General features: G+C 39.4%; 1 protein-coding gene across 1 annotated transcript in view; it reads left to right on the top strand.

The window, feature by feature from the left end:
* The window catches only part of LOC140686648 (serine/threonine-protein kinase Nek10-like), a 72,507-nt gene that overhangs the window by 32,344 nt on the left and 17,280 nt on the right, over positions 1 to 22,883 (top strand). The window contains exons 10-13 of the mRNA XM_072940851.1: positions 7,925 to 7,962; positions 8,062 to 8,202; positions 15,899 to 15,928; positions 17,804 to 17,904. Coding sequence (XP_072796952.1) covers positions 7,925 to 7,962; positions 8,062 to 8,202; positions 15,899 to 15,928; positions 17,804 to 17,904 — 310 coding nt within the window. The remainder of the gene's footprint in view (positions 1 to 7,924; positions 7,963 to 8,061; positions 8,203 to 15,898; positions 15,929 to 17,803; positions 17,905 to 22,883) is intronic.

Genomic DNA, 22,883 nt, shown 5'->3' with positions numbered 1-22,883 from the left:
CACTGCCTACACACAGTGGGCGCTTACAAAATATTTTTGAATGAATGAATGAATGAATATGTGATAGTTATTTTTAAAGATTCCCTGAAGTTTCTTAAAGCATAACTTAGAATTCTATGAAGGGGCAGCAAAGTTGAAAGCAACTCAGCCTAGCCAGAGAGGTCTATTTCACACATACCCAGTAGCACATTTTTTTCTTAAACAAAGTATCTTTTTAAGTGAAGTACACTTGATTTACAATATTGTGTTAGTTTCAGCTGTACAGCATAGTGATTCAGTATTTTTGTAGGTTGTACTACTTCTCAAGTTATTGCAAGATAATATCTGTAATTCCCTGTGCTATACAATATGTCCTCATTTTTTATTTTATACATAGAGGTTTGTATCTCTTAATTCCATTCCCTTAATTTACCCCTCCCCTTTCCTTTTCCCCTTTGGTAACCACTAGTATGTTTTCCATATGTGTGAGTCTGTTTCTGTTTTACATAAATGTTTATATTATATTTTAGATCCCACGTAAAAGGATAGCATACAGTATTTGTCCCTCTGTATCTGACTTATTTCATTAAGCATAATATTTTCCACATCCATGCATGTTACTGCAAGTGGCAGAATTCCATTCTTTTTTATGGCTGATTAATATTCATATATGTGAATACACACACACACACACACACACACACACACACACACACCCCACACACACCCCATATCTTCTTTATCCATTCATCTGTTGATGGATTGCTTGGCTATTGTAAATAGTGTTCCTTTCAACATTGGGATGCATGTATCTTTTCAATGTTTTTTTTTTCTGGATACATGCCCAAGAATGGAACTGTTGTATCACATGGTAGTTCCATTTTTAGCTTTTTGAGGAACCTCCATGCTGTTTCCCATAGGGGCTGCACCAGTTCACATTCCTATAAACATTGATGAAGTCTCCCTTTTCTCCACATCCTGTCCAACATTTGTTATTTGTAGACTTTTTGATAAAGGCCATTCTGATAGGTGCGAGGTGATATCTCATGGTGGTTTTGACTTGCATTTGTCTGATGATTAACAGTGTTGAGCATCTGTTCATGTGCCTGTTGGCCATCTGAATATCTCCTTAGGAAAAATGTCTATTCTGGTCTCTTCCTGTTTTTAATTGGGTTGTTTGTGCTTTTTAAAAAATGCTGAGTATTATGAGCTTTTTGTATATTTTGGATATTAACCCATTGTTGGTCATATCATTTGCAAATATTTTCTCCCATTTCATAGGCTGTCTTTTCATTTTGTCTGTCTGTGGTTTCCTTTGCTGGACAAAAGTGTTTAAGTTTGATTATGTTCCTTGTTTATTTTTACTTTTCTTTGTTTTGCCTTAGGAGACCGATCCAAAAAGATATTGCTACAGTTTATGTCAAAGAGTATTCTGCCTATGTTCTCTTCTAGGAATTTTTTTGGTATCATGTCTTATATTTATGTCTTTAAGTCACTTTGAGTTTATTTTTATGCATGGTCTGGGGGACTGTTTTGATTTCATTCTTTTACATGTAGCTGTCCAGTTTTCCCAGCACCACTCTTTTCTCAATTGTGGATTTATTTATGGGCTCTCTATTCTGTTCCATTGAGCTGTATGTCTGTTTTTGTGCTAATTCCAGGCTGTTTTGATTACTGAAGTTTTGTAGTATTGTCTGGAGTCTAGAAGGATTATGCCTCCAGCTTTCTTCTTCTTCCTCAGGATTACATTGATAATTCTGGGTCTTTTGTGATTCCACACAAATTTTAGGTTTATTTGTTCTAGTTCCGTGAAATACGTTCTGAGTATTTCAGTAGGGATCACAGTAAATATGTAGAATGCTTTGGGTAGTACAGCCCTTAGACAATATTAATTTTTCCAATCTAAGAACATAGGATATCTTTCCATTTCTTTGTATCATCTTGCATTTCCTTTATCAGTGCTTTATGGTTTTTAGCATATAGGTCTTTCACATCCTTGGTTAAGTTTATACCTAGCTATATTTTATTCTATTTTATAATCTGGTATGATTTTATTTTATTTTTATTGAAGTACAATCAATTACAATGTGAATCTCTGGTGTACAGGACAATGTCCCAGTCATGCATATATGTACATATATTCATTTTAATTTTTTTCCATTAAGCATTATTACAAGATATTGAACATAGTTCCCTGTGCTATACAAAAGAAACTTTTTTAAAGTCTATTTTTATATACAGTGGCTAGCATTTGTAAATCTCAAACCCTGAAATTTATCCCTTCCCACCCCCTTTCCCCAGTAACCATAAGACTGTTTACTAAGTCTGCAAGTCTGTTTCTGTTTTGTAGATGAGTTCGTAGTGTCCTTTTTTCTCTTTTTTTGTTTAGATTCCACATATAAGTAATATCATACTGTATTTTTCTTTTCTCTTTCTGGCTTACTTCACTTAGAATGATGATCTCTAGGTCCATTCATGTTGCTGGCAAATGGTATTATTTTATTCTTTTTTATTGCAGAGTAATATTTCATTGCATAAATATACCACAACTTCTTTATCTGGTCATCTGTTGATGGACATTTAGGTTGCTTCCGTGTCTTGACTGTTGTATACAGTGCTGCTATGAACAATGGTGTGCATGTATCTTTTTGCATTAGAGTTCCCTCCAGATATATACTCTGGTGTGATGTTAAGTGGTACTGTTATTTCACTTTCTTTTTCTGCTATTTTATTGTTAGTGTAAAGAAGTGCAACAGATTTCTGTATATTAATCTTGTACCTTACTACATTACTGAATTCATTTGTTCTAATGATTTTTGTGTGAAGTCTTCAGGTTTCTCTATATAGAGTACCATGTCACCCACAAATAGTGAGTTTTACCCCCTCCCTTCCAATTTGGATACATTTGTTTCTTTTTCTTGTCTGACTGATGTGGCAAGGACTTTAAATGCTATGTTGAGTAGAAGTGGTGAGAATGGGCATCCTCATCTTGTTCATTGAATTTAGTGATACACTTTCAGCTTTTCACTGTTGAGTGTACTGTTGGCTCTGGGTTTGTTGTAAATGGCTTTTTATTATGTTGAGATTTGTTCCCTCTATACCTGCTTTGGTGAGAGTTGTCATCAGTGGATGTTGAATTTTATCAAATGCTTTTTCTGCATCTATTGAGATGATCATGTGGTTTTTGTCTTTTGTTAATGTGCTGTATCACATTGATTGATTTGTGTATGTTGAACCATCCTGGGAATGAATCCAACTTGATCATGGTGTATGACCCTCTTTCTGTTGGATTCAGTTTGCTAATATTTTGTTGAGGATTTTTGTATCTATATTCATAAAAAAATACTGGCCTATAATTTTCTTTATTTTTGTAGTCTTTGGTTTTAGTATCAGAATGATGGTTGCTTCGTGGCATGACTTTGGGAGTGTTCCCTCCTTTTCAATCTTTTGGAAAAGTTTCAGAAGGATAAATATAAGTTCTTCTTTGTTTATTTGGTAGAATTTCCCAGTGAAGCTGTTCAGCCCTGGATTTTGCTTTCAGGGAGTTTTGTTTTTATTACAGATTGTATTTCACTTCTACTGATTGGTCTATTCAAATTAATCTGTTTCTCTTTGACACAGATTTGGCAGGCTGTTTCTAAAAAATTACCCACTTCTTCTAGGTTGTCTAATTTGTTGGCATGTAACTATTGTAGTATTTTCTTACAGTTTTTTTTCCTATTTCTGTGGTATCAATTGTTGTTTCTCCTCTTTCATTTCTTATTTTATTTGGGTCCTCTCCCTTTTCTTCTAGGTGAGCTGGTCTAGAGGCTTATTGATTTGGTTTGGCTTTTCAAAAACCTAGCTCTTGGTTTTATTGATCCTTTGTATTTTTTTTTCATCTCTATTTTGTTTATTTCCTCTCTGATCTTTATTCTTTCCTTCCTTATACTGACTTTGGGTTTTGTTTGTTCTTCTTTTTCTAATTCTTTTACAGGGTATATTAGGTTGTTTGAGATTTTTCCTTTTTTTTTTTGTGGAAATCCTACATTACAATGAACTTTCCTCTTAGAACTGCTTTTGCTGCATCCCAGAGATTTTGTGAGGTTGTGTTTCATTGTCATTTGTCTCGAGGTATTTTCTGATTTTTCTTTGATTTTATCATTGACCCATTGGTTTTGTAGTAGAATGCTATCTAGTGTATATGTGTTCATTTTTTCCCGTTGTCTTTCTTTCTGTGGTTGATTTCTAGTTTCATACTGTTGTGGTCAGTAAAGATGCTTGCAATTTTTATCCTCTTAAATTTGTTGGGGTTTATTTTGTGACCTAGTATATGTGGTCTATTCTAGAGAATGTTCCATGCAGTCTTGAAAAGAATGTGCATTCTGGGCTTTTTTGGACATAGTGCCCTGAAGATATCAGTTAAGTCCAACTGGCTTATTTTGTCCTTTAGGCCCTCTGTTGCCTTATTGATTTTATGTCTGGAAGGTCTGTCTATTGATGTGAGTGGGGTGTTAAAGTCTTCTGTTATTGTTTTCTTGTCTGTTTCTCCCTTTATGTCTGTTAGTATTTGTTTTTAGTATTTGTATTTGGATGTTCTTAAATTGGGTCTATATAGCAGAACAAGTATAATATCCTCTTCTTTTATTGACCCCTTACCATTGTGCAATATCCTTCTTTGCCTTTCTTTATGAACTTTGTTTTAAAGCCTGTTTTGTCTGATATAAGTATCGCTACCTTCACTGTCTTGTAGTTTCTATTTGCATGAAATATCTTCTTCCATCCCCTCACTTTCAGTCTGTATGGTTTTCACCCTGAAGTGAGTCCCTTGTAGGCAGCATATTGTTGGTCCTTTTTTTAGAATCTAATCTGCCACTGTATATTTTTTGATTGAAGCATTTAATCAATTGACATTACAGCAATTGTTGATAGGTATGTGCTTTTTTCATGTTAAACCCTGTTTTCTGTTTCACTTTGTAATTCTTCTTTCATCATTCCTTCATTTTGTTTTTCCTTTTATGGTTTGATGATTTCATTTTGTATTATGCTTGAGTTCCTTTCTTTCTGGTTTTTGTGAATCTTCTGTATGTTTTCAGTTAGTGGTTACCCTGGTTTTCAAGTTTGTTGACCCATAACTGTATCTACTTTTTTTAAACTGATGGTCATGTGAATTCAAACACATTCTAAAAGATCTACATTTTTACCACCCTATCCCCAAATTATGTATTTTAGTGTCCTAGTTTACATATTGGTGTTTATCCTTTTGCTGTTAATTGTAGTTATAATTGCTTTCACAAAAATAATTTACTTTTTTTGAATCTGTGTTGTACTCTCTTATTTAAGTATCATCAATCCTTTTATTTATTTGCCTTCCCTATTGTGATTTTCCTTTTCTGGTGGATTCTTGCATCTTTTCCATTTAGAAATGACCCTTCAACATTTTTTTTTAGGGTAGGTTTAGTATTACTGAATTCTTACAGTTTTTGCTTGTCTGAGAAGTTTTTTTATTTCTCCTTCTATTCTAAATGATAATCTTGCTGGGCAGAGTATCCTAGGTTGCAGGTTTTTCCCTTTCAGTACATTAGATATATCATGCCACTCTCTTCTGACCTGCAAAATTTCTGCAGAGAATTAGCTGATAGCCTTATGGGTATTCCCTTGTATACAACTGCTTTTCTCTTGCTACCTTTAGAAAACTCTATTTTTAACTTTTGCCATTTTAGTTATGCTATGTTTTGGTGTTTCGTTTCATGTTGTTTGAGACTCTGTGTGCTCCTGTACCTAAATATCTGTTCACTTTTTTAGTTTTCAGCTATAAGTTCCTCAAGTATTTTTTGATCCCCCCCTTCCTCCTGGAACCCCTATAATGTGAAAGTTGGAATCCTTAATTTTATACTAGAGATCTGTTAAATTACACTCTTCTTTAAAATGTGTTTTTCTTCCTGCTGTCTGATTCAGTGATTTCCATTATTCTGTCTTCCAGTTCATTTTTGTGTCTTCTGTATCACTAAGTCTGTTGTTTATTTCATCTGGTGTGTTTTTTATTTAAGCTATTGAGTCATTCATTTCTGGTTGAGTCTTTTTTTTATATTTTCTAATTTCTTGTTAAAATGTTCAGTGTTGAAATCAATTATTTCCCCTTATTCAGTTAACTTTTTTATTACCTACATATGAATTCTATATCTGATTTAGTGTTTATTTCTGTTTCATTATTTATTTTCACAGGGTTCCTTTTGCTTTTTAATTGAGAGTAGTTCCTCTGACTTTTTATTTTGCTTAACTTTCTCTCTGCCTCTACAAGCTGAGATGAGACAGTTATCCACTGCAGTCTTGAAATGGGTGTTCTTGTGTGGGACCATCCCCATGCAAACTGCATGTGCCCAGGGCCTTTTGTGGGAGAGCTGGATTTGATGTTGTTGCAACTCAGACCTTTCCTCAGGGTGTACTGGTAGCTATCAGCTTGGTAGGAGGTGGGGCTGGAGATGGAGGAGCTACAGCTGGCACCAGATCTGAGGCAGGACATCCTTTGGCTTAGTGGTCATCACTGCCCTGTTAGGGGTGGGGTCCGCTCCCAAGTTGCCATAGCAGAAGTCCTGAGGGTCAAGCTTAGGCTGGCTCTGTTCCTGTAAGTGCATTTTTCCCCTCCTCCCTGCACAGGCCCTTTGCCCCAGAGGAGTGGATAGCTGAAGCAGATGTGGTCCATATATGGACAGAGGTTCAGTGCACTGCTTGTGTAGGCATCTGCCACTCCTCTCAGATATTTGATGCACCTTTGTTGCATTGCATTAAGTTGAAGTATGTTTCTCATAACTTGTCAGAGCATAGGTGATTCTTCTCTCACTAAAAAAAAAAAAAAAAAAACCAAAAAAAACTGATAAGAAATTGGCTCTACCATTCTGAAAAGGCTACAAACTGTATGATTCCAACCAAATCATATCCTGGAAAAGGCACAGATACAGAAATGATAAAAAGATCATGGTTTCAAGGTGTTTGGGGAGAGGGAGGGAGGGAGGAATGAATAGATGGAGCACAAGGGATTTTAGGGCAATGAAATTATTCTGTATAATACTATAGTGGTGGCTACATGTGATTATGCATTTGTCAAAGCCCATAGAATGTACAACATCAAGAGTGAACCCTGATGTAAACTATGGACTTTGGTTGATAATAATGTACCCATGTTCATTCATCGACTGTACCAAATATGCCTCACTGATGAGGGATATTGAGGGAAGGGGGGTATATACGTGTGGGTGGGGAGGGCAATGTGTGAGCTCTGTATTTTGTTCAATTCTGCTGTGAACCTGAAACTGCTCTAAAAGAATAAAGTCTATTAAAAATTTTAAAAAGAAATATAAATTGACTTGATTACAGTAGAGAAAAAAACAAGGTTGAAGTTTATTCATGGCTCCCCTTTGTAGGGTCTAATGCCTCTTCCACTAGGTGGAAGGCGCTGAGACCAAGTTGCAAAATGATCAGGAAATCGAGAATTTTAGGGTAGGGCAAACGAGTGATGTTAATAACACTGGGGAATTAAGGAAAATATAGTCATCTTAAATGCAAAACTCATCTCATTTTATAGGAAGAGTGATAATTTCTTCTTCAAGACAGCAGAACTAAAGCATGGAAAATATTAAATGTAAAATTTTAAATGTCATTTCTTTCTAATACAAAATAAGTTGTTTTGATTTTAAATGTGACAAGAAAATCACTCAAGGTAGTAAGATTTAGGCTCGGAATCCTTCTTAGAGCTTATAAAGAACTGTGGCAGGAAAAGGCCTTGGTCATAGAGTGTCTGCTCTGCTCTGGTTTCAAATATGTTTATTTTCACTCTTTATTGAACTCTTGAGAGCCTCCTCAGAGAAAAGTACCTTTATGTTCACACGTGAACCATAGTAGGGTATAGGTTTTCAGTAAGTGTTAGTCACAATCCAAGTCAAATAAATCCTTCTAATTCTGTTTTCAGAGACTTCACTGGTGGAATAGGATCAAGACCAAGACCAGGTAATTTAGTGTTGGAGGCAGTAAAATCATCCATACCTCCCTGAAATTCAATGTATTGTATCTTAAAGTCTCATATCTTTCCCCCTTTTATTTCTTCAGCTTTGCTGCCTCTTGACCTGCTTCTGAAAGTGCCACCCCTCATGCTCAGGGCTCACGTTAAGGAGCTAGAGGCCGAGGTAGTGACAGGGTGGCAGGCCCACAGCCTCCCTGCTGTGATTCTTCGCAGTCTCAGAAACCATGGTAGTACCCATTAGGTCAAGTTGATGTCAGATGCACATGGGTGGAGAAGGTTGATGGTTGGGCCTGAAATGTCTGAATGATGCTTGGGAGGTAATTTTCCTACAAAGAGCAGGAGAGTTTTGTTTCGTTTTCCACCATTATTAGTTTGGCAAGTTAACAGAGTCTAAATGCTTTCTGTGTTCACTTATTTAATGAGCTAGTGTAGGTTGTTTTTCTAAAAGCTGCATTTTTGCCTTGTAGGAATGTTAGCCAGTTGAATTTTGAGGCTGACAGTGCATACCTACTAACAAAAAGTAGTAATTGTGTTTTACATACATACTTATGTGAGCCCTACACCTAATGATACAAGAGAGTAAAGCGTATCTTTTTCTTATCTCCTTTACTCTGACACAGATACTTCTTTACAGTTAGTAAATTTGATTAAAACAATATTATATATTGTTTCTCAAGGAATGTAAAATTTATGGATTCTTAAGATATAAAGTTTTACAGTAATGGTTTGAGAAAAAATTATGTGAATTAATATTTCTAATTTCTGTTAAAGAGGACCAAAGTTCAACAGTAATAGTAAGTTTTTAGCTAAACCTGGACAATTCAGGGAAAAAAATTAGTGATTGTGCTTTAAACATATGTATGAGTGTATGACTGTCGAGTATAATGTTCTATTTTACTACTTTGGTTAATTCAGAATTATTTCTGGGTACTGTTTTCACTTTGGCTTCCTTAATTCACATTTTTTTGTAGAGTTAACAGGTATAGTGAACATAGGAGATGTGAATTGATTTACTGTAATATTAGTCCGTGTCTCCACATTTATTAAATGTGCTTTGGAAGAGTTACTGACAGTTTGGGGCCATTTACACCATCAGCATAGATGAAAAATATATGGCTTTGTTATTAAGATGTTCAAAACTATCTGTTGACCATGCTCTACGCCTGCTATTTTGGCATAAGGTAAGTTCATAACATAATTATGAAGCTAAAATGATTGTTGATTGGCTTTATAATAGTGAGAACAGAACACATACATAGATAAGCAATTTCAAGTTCTGTTGTTACTCCTAATAGAAATTGCTTTTAATGAAGGGAGTGTTGGGTTTGAGACTTGGCTTGATGTCAGCGATCTCTGGATATTTAAACAAACCATTTAGCACAGTTCACATGTAATATATTTCTTAGACCTACAGTTTGTAATACTGTCTAATTTTTAAAAATTTACTGACTCATGTATTTTTCTTTAAAATAATACATAAATATATAAAATATATATTATATATTATATATATATATAGCATCTTAATTGTTGTCAGTGAATGCTAAAGTTTCCCTATAAAGAATGATTAGTTTCTACTAATACTAGAGAATACACTGTGATGCATATGGGAAAATTTGGGTTACTATCTATGAATTATCTCACTTTCAAATAAAAAAGCCAAAGTCTTTGTTTTCTTTCATCTTAATACAAAATGGTTTTTCTCCATATTATAGAAGTCATACATTTTTAAATGCTGCAGGTAAACTTGGACTATTGGTTGCTTTATCAAGTCATAAAAAACTGGTACCAGCCCCTTCCACTTCGATGTCCTCATCTGCAAACCAGACTTCATTCCATTATGCATAACCAACAGCTAGGGTCGTGTATTGCCTGAATGTTCTGGGGGGAAAAAAACGTGTTGGGGAGGAGAGAATTTTGTCAAAACCTGGACATGCTCCCAAGACTGTATCTAGTGCATGAGCATCATTTTCTGTGTGAACAAAGGTGGGAACTGTTCTCTTAGAGGGCCAGGTGGCTGTGTTGGAACGTGATCTTGCCTGTGTTGACCTGTAAATGCGCACTTCTGGCTCATGCTGTGGTGATACAGCAGAACTTTGTGCACTGCCAAACTCCCGTAGCTTGGTTAGCTTTTGCATCTGTAGTGCTGAACGTAGTATTTTCCCACCACAGTATTTTCTCCTGGAGAATTCTGAGCTTCTTCAAGAGAACTGACTTTCAGAGAAAAAAGTTCCCTCTAGTAGGAATAACGGGAGCCAGTACGACTCTGTTAGTGATGGTAGCATATCCCAGGAAAAACTAGGCCTGGCAGGGGCCAGGCGATATGAACTAAACCAAATGCATATGTTCTTTTTTGATCACAAATTCGGGGGGGGGGAAATAAACCTGTCTGTAAAACATTTCCCCAAAACTGAACTTAATTTTTCTATTGAGACCCTATTTCACACATCAGAAAACATAATCAGTTAGCCTACAGGCAAATCACAGCCCACGTTTCCATTCGGGCCTGTGTCCCCTTTACATGAAGGCAGGACCTCTGTAGCACTTACTCTGTCCATTCACCTCCCCAGGGTCTGGGAGGTCTGGCCTGTTCTTCCCCACCTCTCCAGACGTGGAGATGTGGGAGCTGAGCAGAGCCCTGCTGCTCTGACACCCCAGGAAGCCATCTTTACTGCCCTGTTCCATCCCGTGTCATATGACACAGGGCACTTCTGCATGGCTGACCCCCCAGAATTCCCTGTGGGGACCAGGCCCCAGACTTACCACTCTTGAACCCCCAGACTTAGAGAGAATCCCATCAGCCACTCTGCCCTTCTCACTGCCCCCACCCCAGGCTTGGCCCAAAGTGAGCTGGAACTTGAATCTTTTCTGACACTCTCTTTTCTTCTCCTTGTTCCTTCATCCTCCCTCCTCGGAGACTTTCTCTTACCCAGAAGGGGCAGGAAGAAGAGTTTGTTCAGCTGTAGGTCTGTTGACTCTCTCTGCCTTTTGCTTAGACATTGCTTTTTAAAGCCCAGGAATGTACCCTCTCTGTTCCCTGGCTCCTCTCTGCCTCCCCATCTTGGGGAGGTGCTAGCCTCACGCTCTGCTTCTTGATGATGGGAGTCTCCTGAGGTCAAAAGTGAGTGTGAGAAATAATACAGCAGTGAATGTTCCACACAGCATCTTGCCATGTGTACTAGGTAGTCATTTTAAGGGACTTAGCAACTTTAAAAATGCTCAGATGATATATTTTGAAAAAAAAATAACGAAAGACACAGAGTTTGGAACTGGAGGAAACCCTAATCCGTACACACTCACAGATTCAGCCCATTGTATAAAGATGATTCTGCCAGAATTCAAGATTGAAGGGCCTCAAAGCAGCCTTGCTTCTTTGGCCTTTAAACAGCTAGTTCCTGAGGCTGGAATGAAAGGAGCTGTTACTCCCAAAGGGGCAGGTAAAAGACCCCAGTTCTTGTATTACTCGAAATCTAAGAATACAGACGGTAGATGGTGTTTTGTGCAGAAAAGATTGTAAAGGATTTATTTAGGGAAGGGAAAGTACACCCCTAAGAACAGGAGGCAGGCTGATCCAAGGGCAGATAGCAATGGTCTTTGTCCCTCCTCTTTTACCCTCACTTAGAGGTGATCTTTTGATTGACAGCTCTTGCCCCTGGAATGCCCAGTCATGTTTATCCCCTTTGCACATGTCCTTAACCATGATACACACAGAGAAACCCATGGGGGGGCCTAAGCTGCAGTGCCAATTATATTACAGTGAGCACCGGGTCATGTCAGGTTAGGTCCTTGTCACTGCCATGCAGTTACACCATTGGGTTCTAACCGGTTCCTTGCTGGCACTCACTTAGAGGAAGTAAAACCCCTTTATGCTGGAGGTGGGCATAACACCATCTTCTGGACCATCCTCCCCCTCCCCACCCATCTGCCCAGTGCCCCCACTTGTCTAGATACCAAACAGAAGGGCTGAGGCTTTGATGCAGCTTCCTGCCGTCCCATGGGAAGGTCTGCCAGGGAGCACGCGGTGGGGGCACTGGGCCCAGACCGTCGAGTCTCTTGCTTATCATTTCTCCTTACTGTGGAGCTACTGGTGGTCTGTGTTGGGTAGGATTCCATGCCGCCCCCACCTCCACTCCCGCCATCATCTCTCTCACTTCCTCCCCACTCTCCTCCAAGAGAGTCATTCTCTCAGTGACTCAGGTCGGAGCTTCAGCCCCTCCTGGGCTCCTGCTCCCCACAGTCACCATGTGCTGCTCCACACGGGCCTGGCTTCGGCTCCAGCCTCTTCTCATGAGATCATCTTGTCTGACGTCACCGTCTCATAAGGCCCCTGACTACCCCTTCAGCTCACCCAGGACTGTACCTCTCCATGGTCCTGAACGCAGGACAGACTGGGCACTTGGCTGACTCCTGTCCTTTGCTGGAACTTCCTCTCACTCAGAAGCTGCCACTAAAATAGACCTTCCCTCACACCAAACCCCAGTCATACACCTATTAAAATTGTACTCATTCTTCATGGTCTTCTCAAATGGGACTTTGGCATCAACTCTCTGTCCCCCATCCAGTGGTTCTCCAGGTGGACCTCCCGAGAACCCCTTGTGAGTTCAGTGTTCTTGGCCCAACTTCTGGTGCCTTCCACACTGTTGTGCAGAGATTGACTGCTGAGCATTTGTAGATTTAAACTACAGTTGAGTTCCTTTATTGCATTTTACAAAAGGAAAGGAAAGAGGCCAGAGCAAATCTGTTCACCGTCCTTAAGTTTACAAGGTTGTACGGTCTTTCAGCAGGGTGGTTCGTCCCATATTGAGAAACCCATGTATGTTTTGGCCCCATTCACAAAGGGAAAATATTTTTTACTTTTTCAAGGAGCTCCTGCTTGAAACTCTCTTCCCTAGTTGTTCAAAAATTCCCAACGCTTAGCAGAGAGAATTCAGAAATAGGCTGGTACTACACTTTGGTCAACTGGGGGAATGTATGTAATCCATCTTTTATTCAACTTATAGTACTTAACAGCTCCGGGCTTGTGTTGTGAATTGTAGTTTCAGGAGATGGGTTATATAATATAAATCATGCCTCAAAGCACCAGGAATGGGCAACTAACTTGGCTACCGTAATGTGCCATGAGACGATAAGGCAGACTGGAGTGCACTGCACAGCGGCAGAGACCCCACGCTTCCAGTTTATTACATGTACCTGCTTTCCAAAAAGATTTGACCATTAAATGTTCAAAGGTACAGGTAAAACATGTTAAACACAGCAACTCCTTTTTAGAAGAGGAATAGTATTTCAGGCCTGGGAAGGAGCATAAATATTATTTCATATTTGAAGTAACCAGAGGAAATGTCCATGATTTCACAGTCTCCCAGTGCTGAGTCAGGAGGCTGAGTCAGGGTAGAGTTAAGGGGCTGCCTCGTTTCATATCCCAGCACTGCAGCCTTGGTTGGACAGTTCTCTTAATCTCAGTCATCTATAAAATGAGGATAAAAATGACTACCCTTCAGAACGGTTCTTAGGATGACATGAGACGAAATGTGTAAAACCCTCCCCCGCACCTTGCCCACGTCCATGCTAGCAAAGCACTGGTCTTCCTCCGGGTCCTCCTGCCACCCCAGAGGGAAAAGCTAGCTGTTTAATGTCATGCTCATGCTAGTAAATACAATTTTTGACACTTTAAGTAAATTGCCTCTCACAGTGAATTTCGTAGTTTCCTTCTAAGTTTTAAAAACGTAATAAGGTTCACTATTTTAACAAAACTATAAAAGGAACATGGAGTATTCCAATTTTAAACTTGGATCTTATTTAAATTTTAATGAGACCAAATACTGTCTATCTTTTGCAATAGGAACCACATAGATATGAATCATGGACATACTCTGTAGATCTGACATTGCAATATGGTCAGCTTCTATGATGTCTTTTTAAGGAAAGTTTGTTTTAATAAAAATTGAATAATATTGTCTATGTAAACACGGCTTGTAATGTTTTTGAGTATTTAGGATGCATAGTATTTTCAGTGTGCTAAACTGAAAGATTGAGAGAATGCTTTAAAACTCAAAATGATGTGGCTAACGTTTGCTGCAATCTTGGTAGTTACTAATATTTAACTAAAGAACACAAATTTTAAAAGATATCTATTTGAATTTTTATCATTTTTGCTTTCCTAAAATTATTAAGACCTAAATAAATACACATTTTGGGATGGGGAATATAAAAAAGAGCAATGATTTAATAAGATAGAAAAGGAGGAATAATAATTCTCCTACCCAGTATTAGCTGAAGTTGTTCAGGAAATCAAGAGGACTTGCAAATGTTACAGCCAGACTCCCATCACTACCAGTCTCAGATTTAACTCTTTCTCCCCAACTCTAACCCCTGTGATCACTCACATCTCAGTAATCCTGCCAGAGCAGCCCAGAGTGCTGAAGTAGTCATGTCATCCTGTCTTGTCACGATACGGCAGCAGCAGGGAGCTGAGACACTGTTTTGGTGGCGAGATTACAAATTGCCTGTAGTCTAGGTAATGGGGTTGGGAACTGCCCTTTAAGTTGAAAAGAAATAGCAGATTAGGTAAAAACACAGGTAAAGTGTAAAATACAATAAAGGGAGTAGTAATCAGACAATGTAAAGAGTATTTACAAATCAGTAAGAAAAAAGAAGCTTGGGACCCAAACAGAAAATTCACCAAAGTGCAGTAAACCTCATCAGCATTCAGATAAATGCAAAATAAAACAAAATCAGATTTGCAGAATCGAAGCATTTGATAATAGTGTTGATCAAGGTGTAGAAAAATGGATTGTCTTCTGGTCAGAGTGCAAATTGATTTATCCACTATAGAGTGTATTTGTTAATATAGGAAATATCTATACTCAGCTATTTAATTTCTCCTCATTTACTCTAAAAGACTTCTTGTGCTTATGCACAATGCGGCATGTGCATGTATACTCACTGTAGCATCACTTAGAACAAAATTTAAAGCAAGCTAAGTTCCCAGAAGTGGCTGAGAAACTATGATGCATTCAGAACACATCATACTGCTCAGTAGCAGTTATAAATAATGAGCTGTAACTGCGTGTTGACAAGAAGAATCTTTGTGACATACTGAAGATGAAAACTGTAATGGGGGAGGGTATAGCTCTGTGGTAGAGTGCATGCCTCGCCTGCATTAGTCTTGGGTTCAATCCCCAGTACCTCTAGTAAGAAAATAAGTAAATAAATTAGCCTAATTACCCCCCCAAATATTTTTTTAAAAAATTGTAAAACGGTCTTATGATGTGTCACCATTTATTGCAAAAGAGGAAAGGAAAACATGAGGTAATACTATAGATTTTCTACAGCAGTGGCTTTCAAAGTCACTTTGGAAATGACCCTCAGTAAGATACACAGTTTATATGACTGAGTGGGCCCTTACTTCATGCAGTGCACTCTGAATTTTTTCTGTCCTGTTCTATTTCTTTTCATCCCATTCCATTCCCTTTGTTTTTTTTCTCAAAATGCTGGTCATGACTCGTTAAACAGATTTTAAGACTCAACCACAGACTGAAAAATACTGTTCTGAAGATACACACTTAAGTATGTCAATGGACAGAAGAGCAACCGGAAGGGAATGCGCCACGCTAACAGCAGAGATTTCTTCCGGGGGAGGTGGCTGGTGGGTGGTGGCTGCAGGGAGCCTCGAGCTGCTTCTGTGACACTTAACGTTGTTTCACATTTGTTTGGTCATTTTACAGTGGGCATGTGTAATTACATATTTTTCAGTTATTTTTTTAGACAGTAAGCAATCAAAACTGTTTTCAAAAGTCAAAGACTTACTGGGATTGACAGCGTAGTGGTCAAGGGCCTTAAGAAACATGATTTTAAGTTACATTGCATAACTGAGCAGTTCAGAAGGCAGGCGTTCCAGCTAACAATCTCTGTTTTTGCATGTAGGGCCACAGATGAGCACATTCCTGTGGCAAGGTAGAGTCAAAGCCATGAGACACCCCACTCAAAGTGTCATCACAAATCTGAGAACTCTCTGCCATGCTGTCAGATTTTAACTCATTACCTATGAACATTAAGTCCACATGCCAGGAACATAAACTAGTCAGCATAAAACTGATCAAAAACCAAGCCCTCTGGTTTCTGAAAATGCAGAGCTAATGTTCCTGTAGCAGCGTCAACTTGGCCACATTAGTTTTGGGTATCAGTCTAGACAATTACATTTTAAGAATTATTTCTGCAAAGGAGCACAACTGTGGGAAATACAATGTACGTACACTTTGCCATCTCTGCAGGCCAGAGCAGATACCTCCAGCTCTCTGCTTTCTATTTTTGAGCTACCTTAATCCTCTCTGGTTTACCATCACATTTTTACCCTAAGGGTAATTTATTAAACCTCATCTTTTAAACGATCAAGTAGTTGATACTTAAAAGGAGTTAGATACAGTGCCTAGCAGAGGTAGATCCTTTAAATTTCAAACATTTAAACAGGGTATTAAATGTACACAAACTAGAGCTAGATTATTTCTTGAATGAATTTCTCAACAAACTCAGGAAAGATACCCATGAAGAAAATAACATTTCTTTAAATGTTGCATTTATTTTCTCTTTTGTGGTTTGTCTTCTAAATATAAATTTTCCTATGCTAATAAAAAAAAAGTTGACTCTTTTAATGACTACCTTAAATTTTCTCTTTAAATGTTTTGAAAACTAAAGTTTTTATGCAAGCTTTCCCAGAAATCATTTCTATAAGAATCATTTTTTCAAAATCCTAGCTGTTGCTGAAGCAATGATTGTATTCACATTTAATTTTATACAGACTGGTTGATTTCAAGGTTGTAATTTCAAGGTTGTGTGGAGGTAAGGAAAGAAAGATCTTGCACCTTTTCTTTGAATGAAGAGAAACTGGCAAGAAAAGCATTGTTTCAGAAAGTGTGCAACTGGTTCTGGGGAGGAAGGGAAAGAGCATGAAGGTGGGGAGAGGACAGCCTACATCCATGTATCTGAAGTGTCTTCCACTTACTCCAGTGTGGATCTGAGGGCGAGGGGAGGCAGAGGTGGCCTTGTGGCTGATCTAGGGGCCTAGGTCATTCCTTTAAATAGCTTTACATTCCTCAAAGTTAAAAACAGGCCACGTGTGACTCTGACATTTGAATCTGGGAAAGCAGCTTATATGCAATTGGACACCAGGCTAGTCTTGAACTGTGAACGTGATGTGGTGCTCTGATGAGAATTCAGGAAAAATTATATGTGTCTTATTTAGACCTGAAGAGAAATGAAGGTGAAAAGTATACTTTGTGATAATCACAGGTTTGAAAGTAACATGATTTTCAAACCCTTGATTATTATAAATCAGAATTTTTTGGGTTTTTGTTTGCTAAGATTGCCTATTCAATATTTTCATTGGGTAGTTTCAATAAATTAGTTTTTTATGTTATTGAGGGCATAATGAATTTAAAAATTTTAAGTATGATAGTCTCTTAACTGCATATATGTGAAACCTAGCTTTTCAATGACCACAGTATCCAAGACACCACTGACTCCTGGTGGCAGCATAATGTAATTGCAGGCAAAATTCCCAAGTGATAAACAGTCTTTCAGATTTTATAAATGATGACATCATTATGTTACTTAGAAGTCTGAGAGATAGAGGGAAGGGATTACACCTCCAGTGTCGTAAGATATTGAAGTGTTACAAGGTCTCTACATACTGTCTCACTGGTAGGATGAAAGTTTTTACTTTAAATCTTTTATTTATTTATTTTTTTCAGAATTTTACCCCATTTCCCACAAATGCCACTTTTGAAGGGGAAAAACAGGGTCTTAACTAACTGGAGAATTTGTCATCCACAGCATCTGCAGGAATTGCCGTGTCCCAGAGGAAAGTACGTCAGATCAGTGACCCCATCCAGCAGATCTTAATCCAGCTGCACAAAATCATCTACATCACTCAGGTCAGTGTGCTAACTTCTTCCTTCCTTTTCATTTTACGTACATGTTCGGGGCACAACTGCTTTGTGGAACTTTCAGTTAGAGCCATGCTTGTTCTTACTCCCTCCAACTGCATATGACTGGGAACATTTTGGCTTAGCAAAACTGTTCCTAAATCTCAGTGACCCTTAGGCCTTGGGAAAGCAAGCACTGGCTACACATTATTTACATAAATCTGTGTCTTGATAAGCAACTTGAATGGTCATTTACCAAAGGTAATGTCCTGTTAATATGAAAATAAACTTTTAGAGATAAATAAGTGTAGACATTTGGACAAGAAAGTGACTATTATTTTGAAGTTTAAGATTATACATCTTCACTCATTCATTTTCTTTAATTTGACATACAATTATTAGGTGCCTGCTATGTACCAGCCACTGTTCTAGGCACTTGAGGCATATCGATGAGCAAAACGTACAAACGTTGCCTCACGCTAAGTTTCAGAGAACCAGTCTGGTGATTCTGTCTGTTGCCAATTGTGGCGACTCCAACTAAACATTCAAGTAGTAGAGAGAAATCCCGCCAGGCAAGTGGAACAGCTGGGCCCATTGTAAGTCTAACTCAGGCTAATATGCCTACTGCCCCCCAAAAGCAAACATAACAAAACAAACAAGAAACTATTTGGATTAGTGTATTGCAGTGACATTATAAGACCGTAGGACTTAGAGTCACTTGATTGCTGGTGTCTGAGCTTCCCTAAAACCCTGTGGATTTCCTTCTTCTCAGCGAACAGTCACTCTGGTAAACATCTGGGGGGTCTCTGGTAAACATTTCGGGAAGGCTTGGAGGAAAATTTATATTGCATACTTACAGCAGTGCTCAGGGTCCTTCCACAAGGAGCCTCAGCTTTCCCGCCAATCGAGGGGCTGTAGGTCTTGGAACTGACTGAGTTCTGGAAACTGCGTGAGAGGCTGTGACTCTCCACTGAGGCAGCAGCCACTCACGTCACATTTTTGTCTGGCAGACCTAGAGTTCCTTTTCTGTCATATGGATTAAGGAATGCTCTAGTAGGCGGACCACTGTTTCCTTCACAAGAACACCCCAACCAGTTAAGGGCCATCAGTGATCTCTGTGGGCCACGCATTCTAGTTAACAGGATACATCCCTGCCACCCTTTCTGGTAAATGCCCCCAACTTGTTACTGGTCGTCAGGTGCCGCCTCTTGGCCCCTGCTTCTCTGGGGTCACATCATCCCTGTTGGGATCACATACTGACCGTGTCTTACCCAGCCTACAAAGGAGACCAGCCACAGAGGTGTTCAGGGATGCTGGTGCTGCCCTCCTGGATGTCTTTCTCAGTGCCTTCGTGCAGGGAGCAGCTTCTGAGTGTTCTTGCTGAATACTCAGGGAGTGAGTGTGCAGGTCACACGTGGTAAATCCACCCCAACATTCCTGTCTCTCCATGCCTTTGAATCCCCCTCCTCTACAAGCCAGGGAAACTGGCATTTTATCCTCATTAAACACAGACCACGACTGAGTCCAAGTCTTTGTGCCCCAGCCAATCAATTTACCACCTCCGGCTTCACAAACTAACAGATTAAATCTGGACTCTGTAGTAAGTGCACATGTATGAATGAATTCAGCCTGATCGAGTCCTATATTTTGTCCTTCTCGGCCTAACACCCTTAGAATCCACTCCTGCACGTGGTCTCTGGGATGCTTCTGATACATAATATCCAGGTCTTGCAATTTCCTTGATGTGCTAACTGTTTCCTCCTGGGTCTTACTGTGCACCAGTTCCCCTGGATCGTACTGAGCTGTGTCCCTAGTTACTGACTGGACGCTCCCTGTTGTGCATCTAAGAGGGATAAGCACCCCTTTTAAAGGCAGTACCCCTCATCTGTCCCAGGGGAGGTTAGTATAGAGTTTTCAAGCAAAAAGAAGGCTTGTCTTCTCAGATGCCAAGTTTCAAGCTACTTCCACTGGCAATGATGGCTCCCAGTGACTTGGGTTTTGACTTTGTCCATTTCACCTGGGTCCCACAACATGTCCTTACTTGGAGTTTTAGTATCCTAATCTATTTTTTCTAACTGGCACATGAGAATCTTGGTGAAGTGTGCATTCAGCTGACACTGTCATTTAGCAACCTGCTTAATTAAATTTTTGTCAGCCTTATCAGTGCTATGGTAGCAAGAAAATACATTCTGTTAGGGCTGTTGTGGAATCTTTCTAGGTGTTGGGCCATGACCTGAGCTGAGAGTTAAAGGACCCAAGCTGGTCATTTTCTTTCTGTAAGTGCCCCAGTGCATCTGAAGGACGCACCCCTCCACCCCGAGTCCCCACGGCCTTCACATGTCCTGTTGGCCGCGTGCAGCAGCCGCTCAAGCTTCCAGGGCAGTCGCTTCAGTTGGCTCTTCATCCAGGTGACAGCCTGATTAACCGTGATGCCGTGGATTAACTGTGACACTGGGGATTACTGGCAGAAACCCCGGCAATGGGCTCAGCTCCAAGGGTTCAGTCAAACCAGCTTCCACATGCAGCTGTGTGGCTCCTTCTCCTGGACATTCCTGGTACCAGATTTGTTCCAGTGAGGGTCCAGTCGGGGGACAGAAACCACACAGTGATTTCCACAGGGAATGTTTCATATAAAGGACTGTTTAGGAATTAATAATAATAACAGTGTATTATCTCCTAAGGAGAGGAAGAGAAATCTGAAGACTGTAAGAAGAGCAGACAGGGAAGTCACTACTTACAGGGCTGAGGTCCAGACCTCACCGGAAAGGTCAGAGAAATTTACTGAGGAGCTGCTCTGTGGAACTTGCTGGAAATCAGCATGATAGGGTGATGTGCTGGGGAGAGCACTCTGTGGGGCCAGGGGAGGCTGCCCGCAGGTGGCTGCTGCTCCTTGGAACTCTGGGAAGCTGCCTGCAGGGTTCGTGGCACTGCATCTGGCTGGGGGTGAACATGGCTAGGGGTTCCTGTTGCTGCTGACCATTCAGTGCTGTCGTACTGAGGCCAGGCAGGAGCATCCCTGGAACCAGAAAGAACCTCCGTCCTCCGCTAGCGCCCTCTGCTGATGGAGCGGAACATCCTGCCGGCTGGTGAGGGAGAGATGTTCCAGTATCACAAGCAGGGCAAGGAAGGGTGGACTTGGAGCCAAGGGGAAACAAATTGACAAGTGGCACCAGTAGCCTGGGGGACCAGGCAAGGGGCTCCCTTCTTGGGGGCCTGCGCATCTCTGACTTCTCACTGTTCCCCTTTGATTTCTGCCCAGCCTGGGGAGTAGCCAGGCTCTTATCTGTCGTGTCTGGGGCTTTGTGTGTGTGTGTGTGTTTAGCAAATCTGCTATTCTTTTCATTGCTCTGAGGGCCAGCCTTTTTGAGACTCAAGAATCTAAAATTGATTACCTTTTTTCCATTTTCTGCTGTCAACCTCTCTCTTAGGCAATCCCACAGAATTGTCTCCCTGATTAAATGAAAGCAGGTGAAGGACATGTGATGGGGGAGCAGAAAATTGGTCAATAAATCAAAATACAATCTGCCATGTCTGTACTGAGTAAAGAGATTATGTTCAAAAATACATTTCCATTTAAATACTGATATAGACATAGTGGGGAGCATGCTTAACTTCAGTGTTATGGAAATAACTTCAAATAGCTTATTGGTTACCTTAATGATTAACTACTAAGTTGGGAAAAGATACCTTCTGAAATTTAGATACAGTTTCCATATCCATGTCTTGATCATTTTTATGTAATAAAAAAAACCCTTCTTAATGGAAGTGTTTCATTTCTTTATTGGATTTCGAAGTATTTTAAAGCCAGAATGAAGCAATCACAGATACTATGTTGCTTTTACAGTGCCAGTATAACACACAATTTCATATTTTTGGCCAGATGGCATTACTTGTTACAAGTTCAGCTAGAACCATGTTGGTTGTAAGAGTGTATTTCCAGAATACTTGAAAGTTTATGACATTGCACAAAGTAAGAAATGATGGCTCTTCGGGAGAACTCTAAATTACAGTGCTAACCAAAGTCAGAGCCTTTCAAATAAAGGAGATAAGTACAAGTCTAAAGGTCACACTCATATATTTCCTGAAGGTTGAAGACCATGGTCAGATTTCCCTCTCTGCTAATTGCAAAGGAAACTTCTGAAGTAAAACTGAAATGACAAAACAAAAAGCCCTTCTTGTTCACATGTTTATTTACTAGACAAACTCTCCCAAACTTAGGCTGAGGTAGCCATCCTGAATTGCAAGGCCAGATCCCTCCTGACAACCAGCAAGTAACCTGAAATGGGAAACTGCTAACCTTGTGTTGGTGGTGGCCTTTCCTATCCAGTTTCCAGAGATAAGTCTGGAAATCATCTAAAAGCAACTGTAAAAGGATGTTAGAATCCTTACCCAACCTTCACTGATTGGATATCTGTTTTCATTAAAAATAAGACAGTAATCTTTTTTTACATTTTTTACTTTATTGAGTTATAGTTTACACTGTTGTGTCAATTTCCAGAGTAGAGCACAATTTTTCAGTTATAAATGAACATACATATATTCATTGTTGCATTCTTTCTCATTTTGAGCTACCATAGGATCTTGTATATATTTCCCTGTGCTCTACAGTATAATCTTGTTTACCTATTCTATATATACCTTTCAGTATCTACAAATTTTGAACTCCCAGTCTGTCCCTTCCCAACACCCTCCCCACTGGCAACCAGAAGTTTGTATTCTATGTCTATGAGTCTCTTTCTCTTTTGTATTTATATTCATTTGTCTCTTTCTTTTCTTTTTTTAGATTCCACATATGAGTGATATCATATGGTATTTTTCTTTCTCTTCTGGCTTACTTCACTTAGAATGACATTCCCCAGGGACACCCATGTTCCTGCAAATGGCATTATGTTGTAATTTTTATGGCTGAATAGTATTCCATTGTATAAATATGCCACCTTTTCTTTATCGAGTCATCTGTCGATGGACATTTAGGCTGTTTCTATCTC

Source organism: Vicugna pacos, chromosome 17 (genome assembly GCF_048564905.1).
Source record: "Vicugna pacos chromosome 17, VicPac4, whole genome shotgun sequence".
NCBI lineage: Eukaryota > Metazoa > Chordata > Mammalia > Artiodactyla > Camelidae > Vicugna > Vicugna pacos.
The sequence above is the reverse complement of the archived record's forward strand: the minus strand, read 5'-3'. Positions and strand labels throughout refer to the sequence as shown.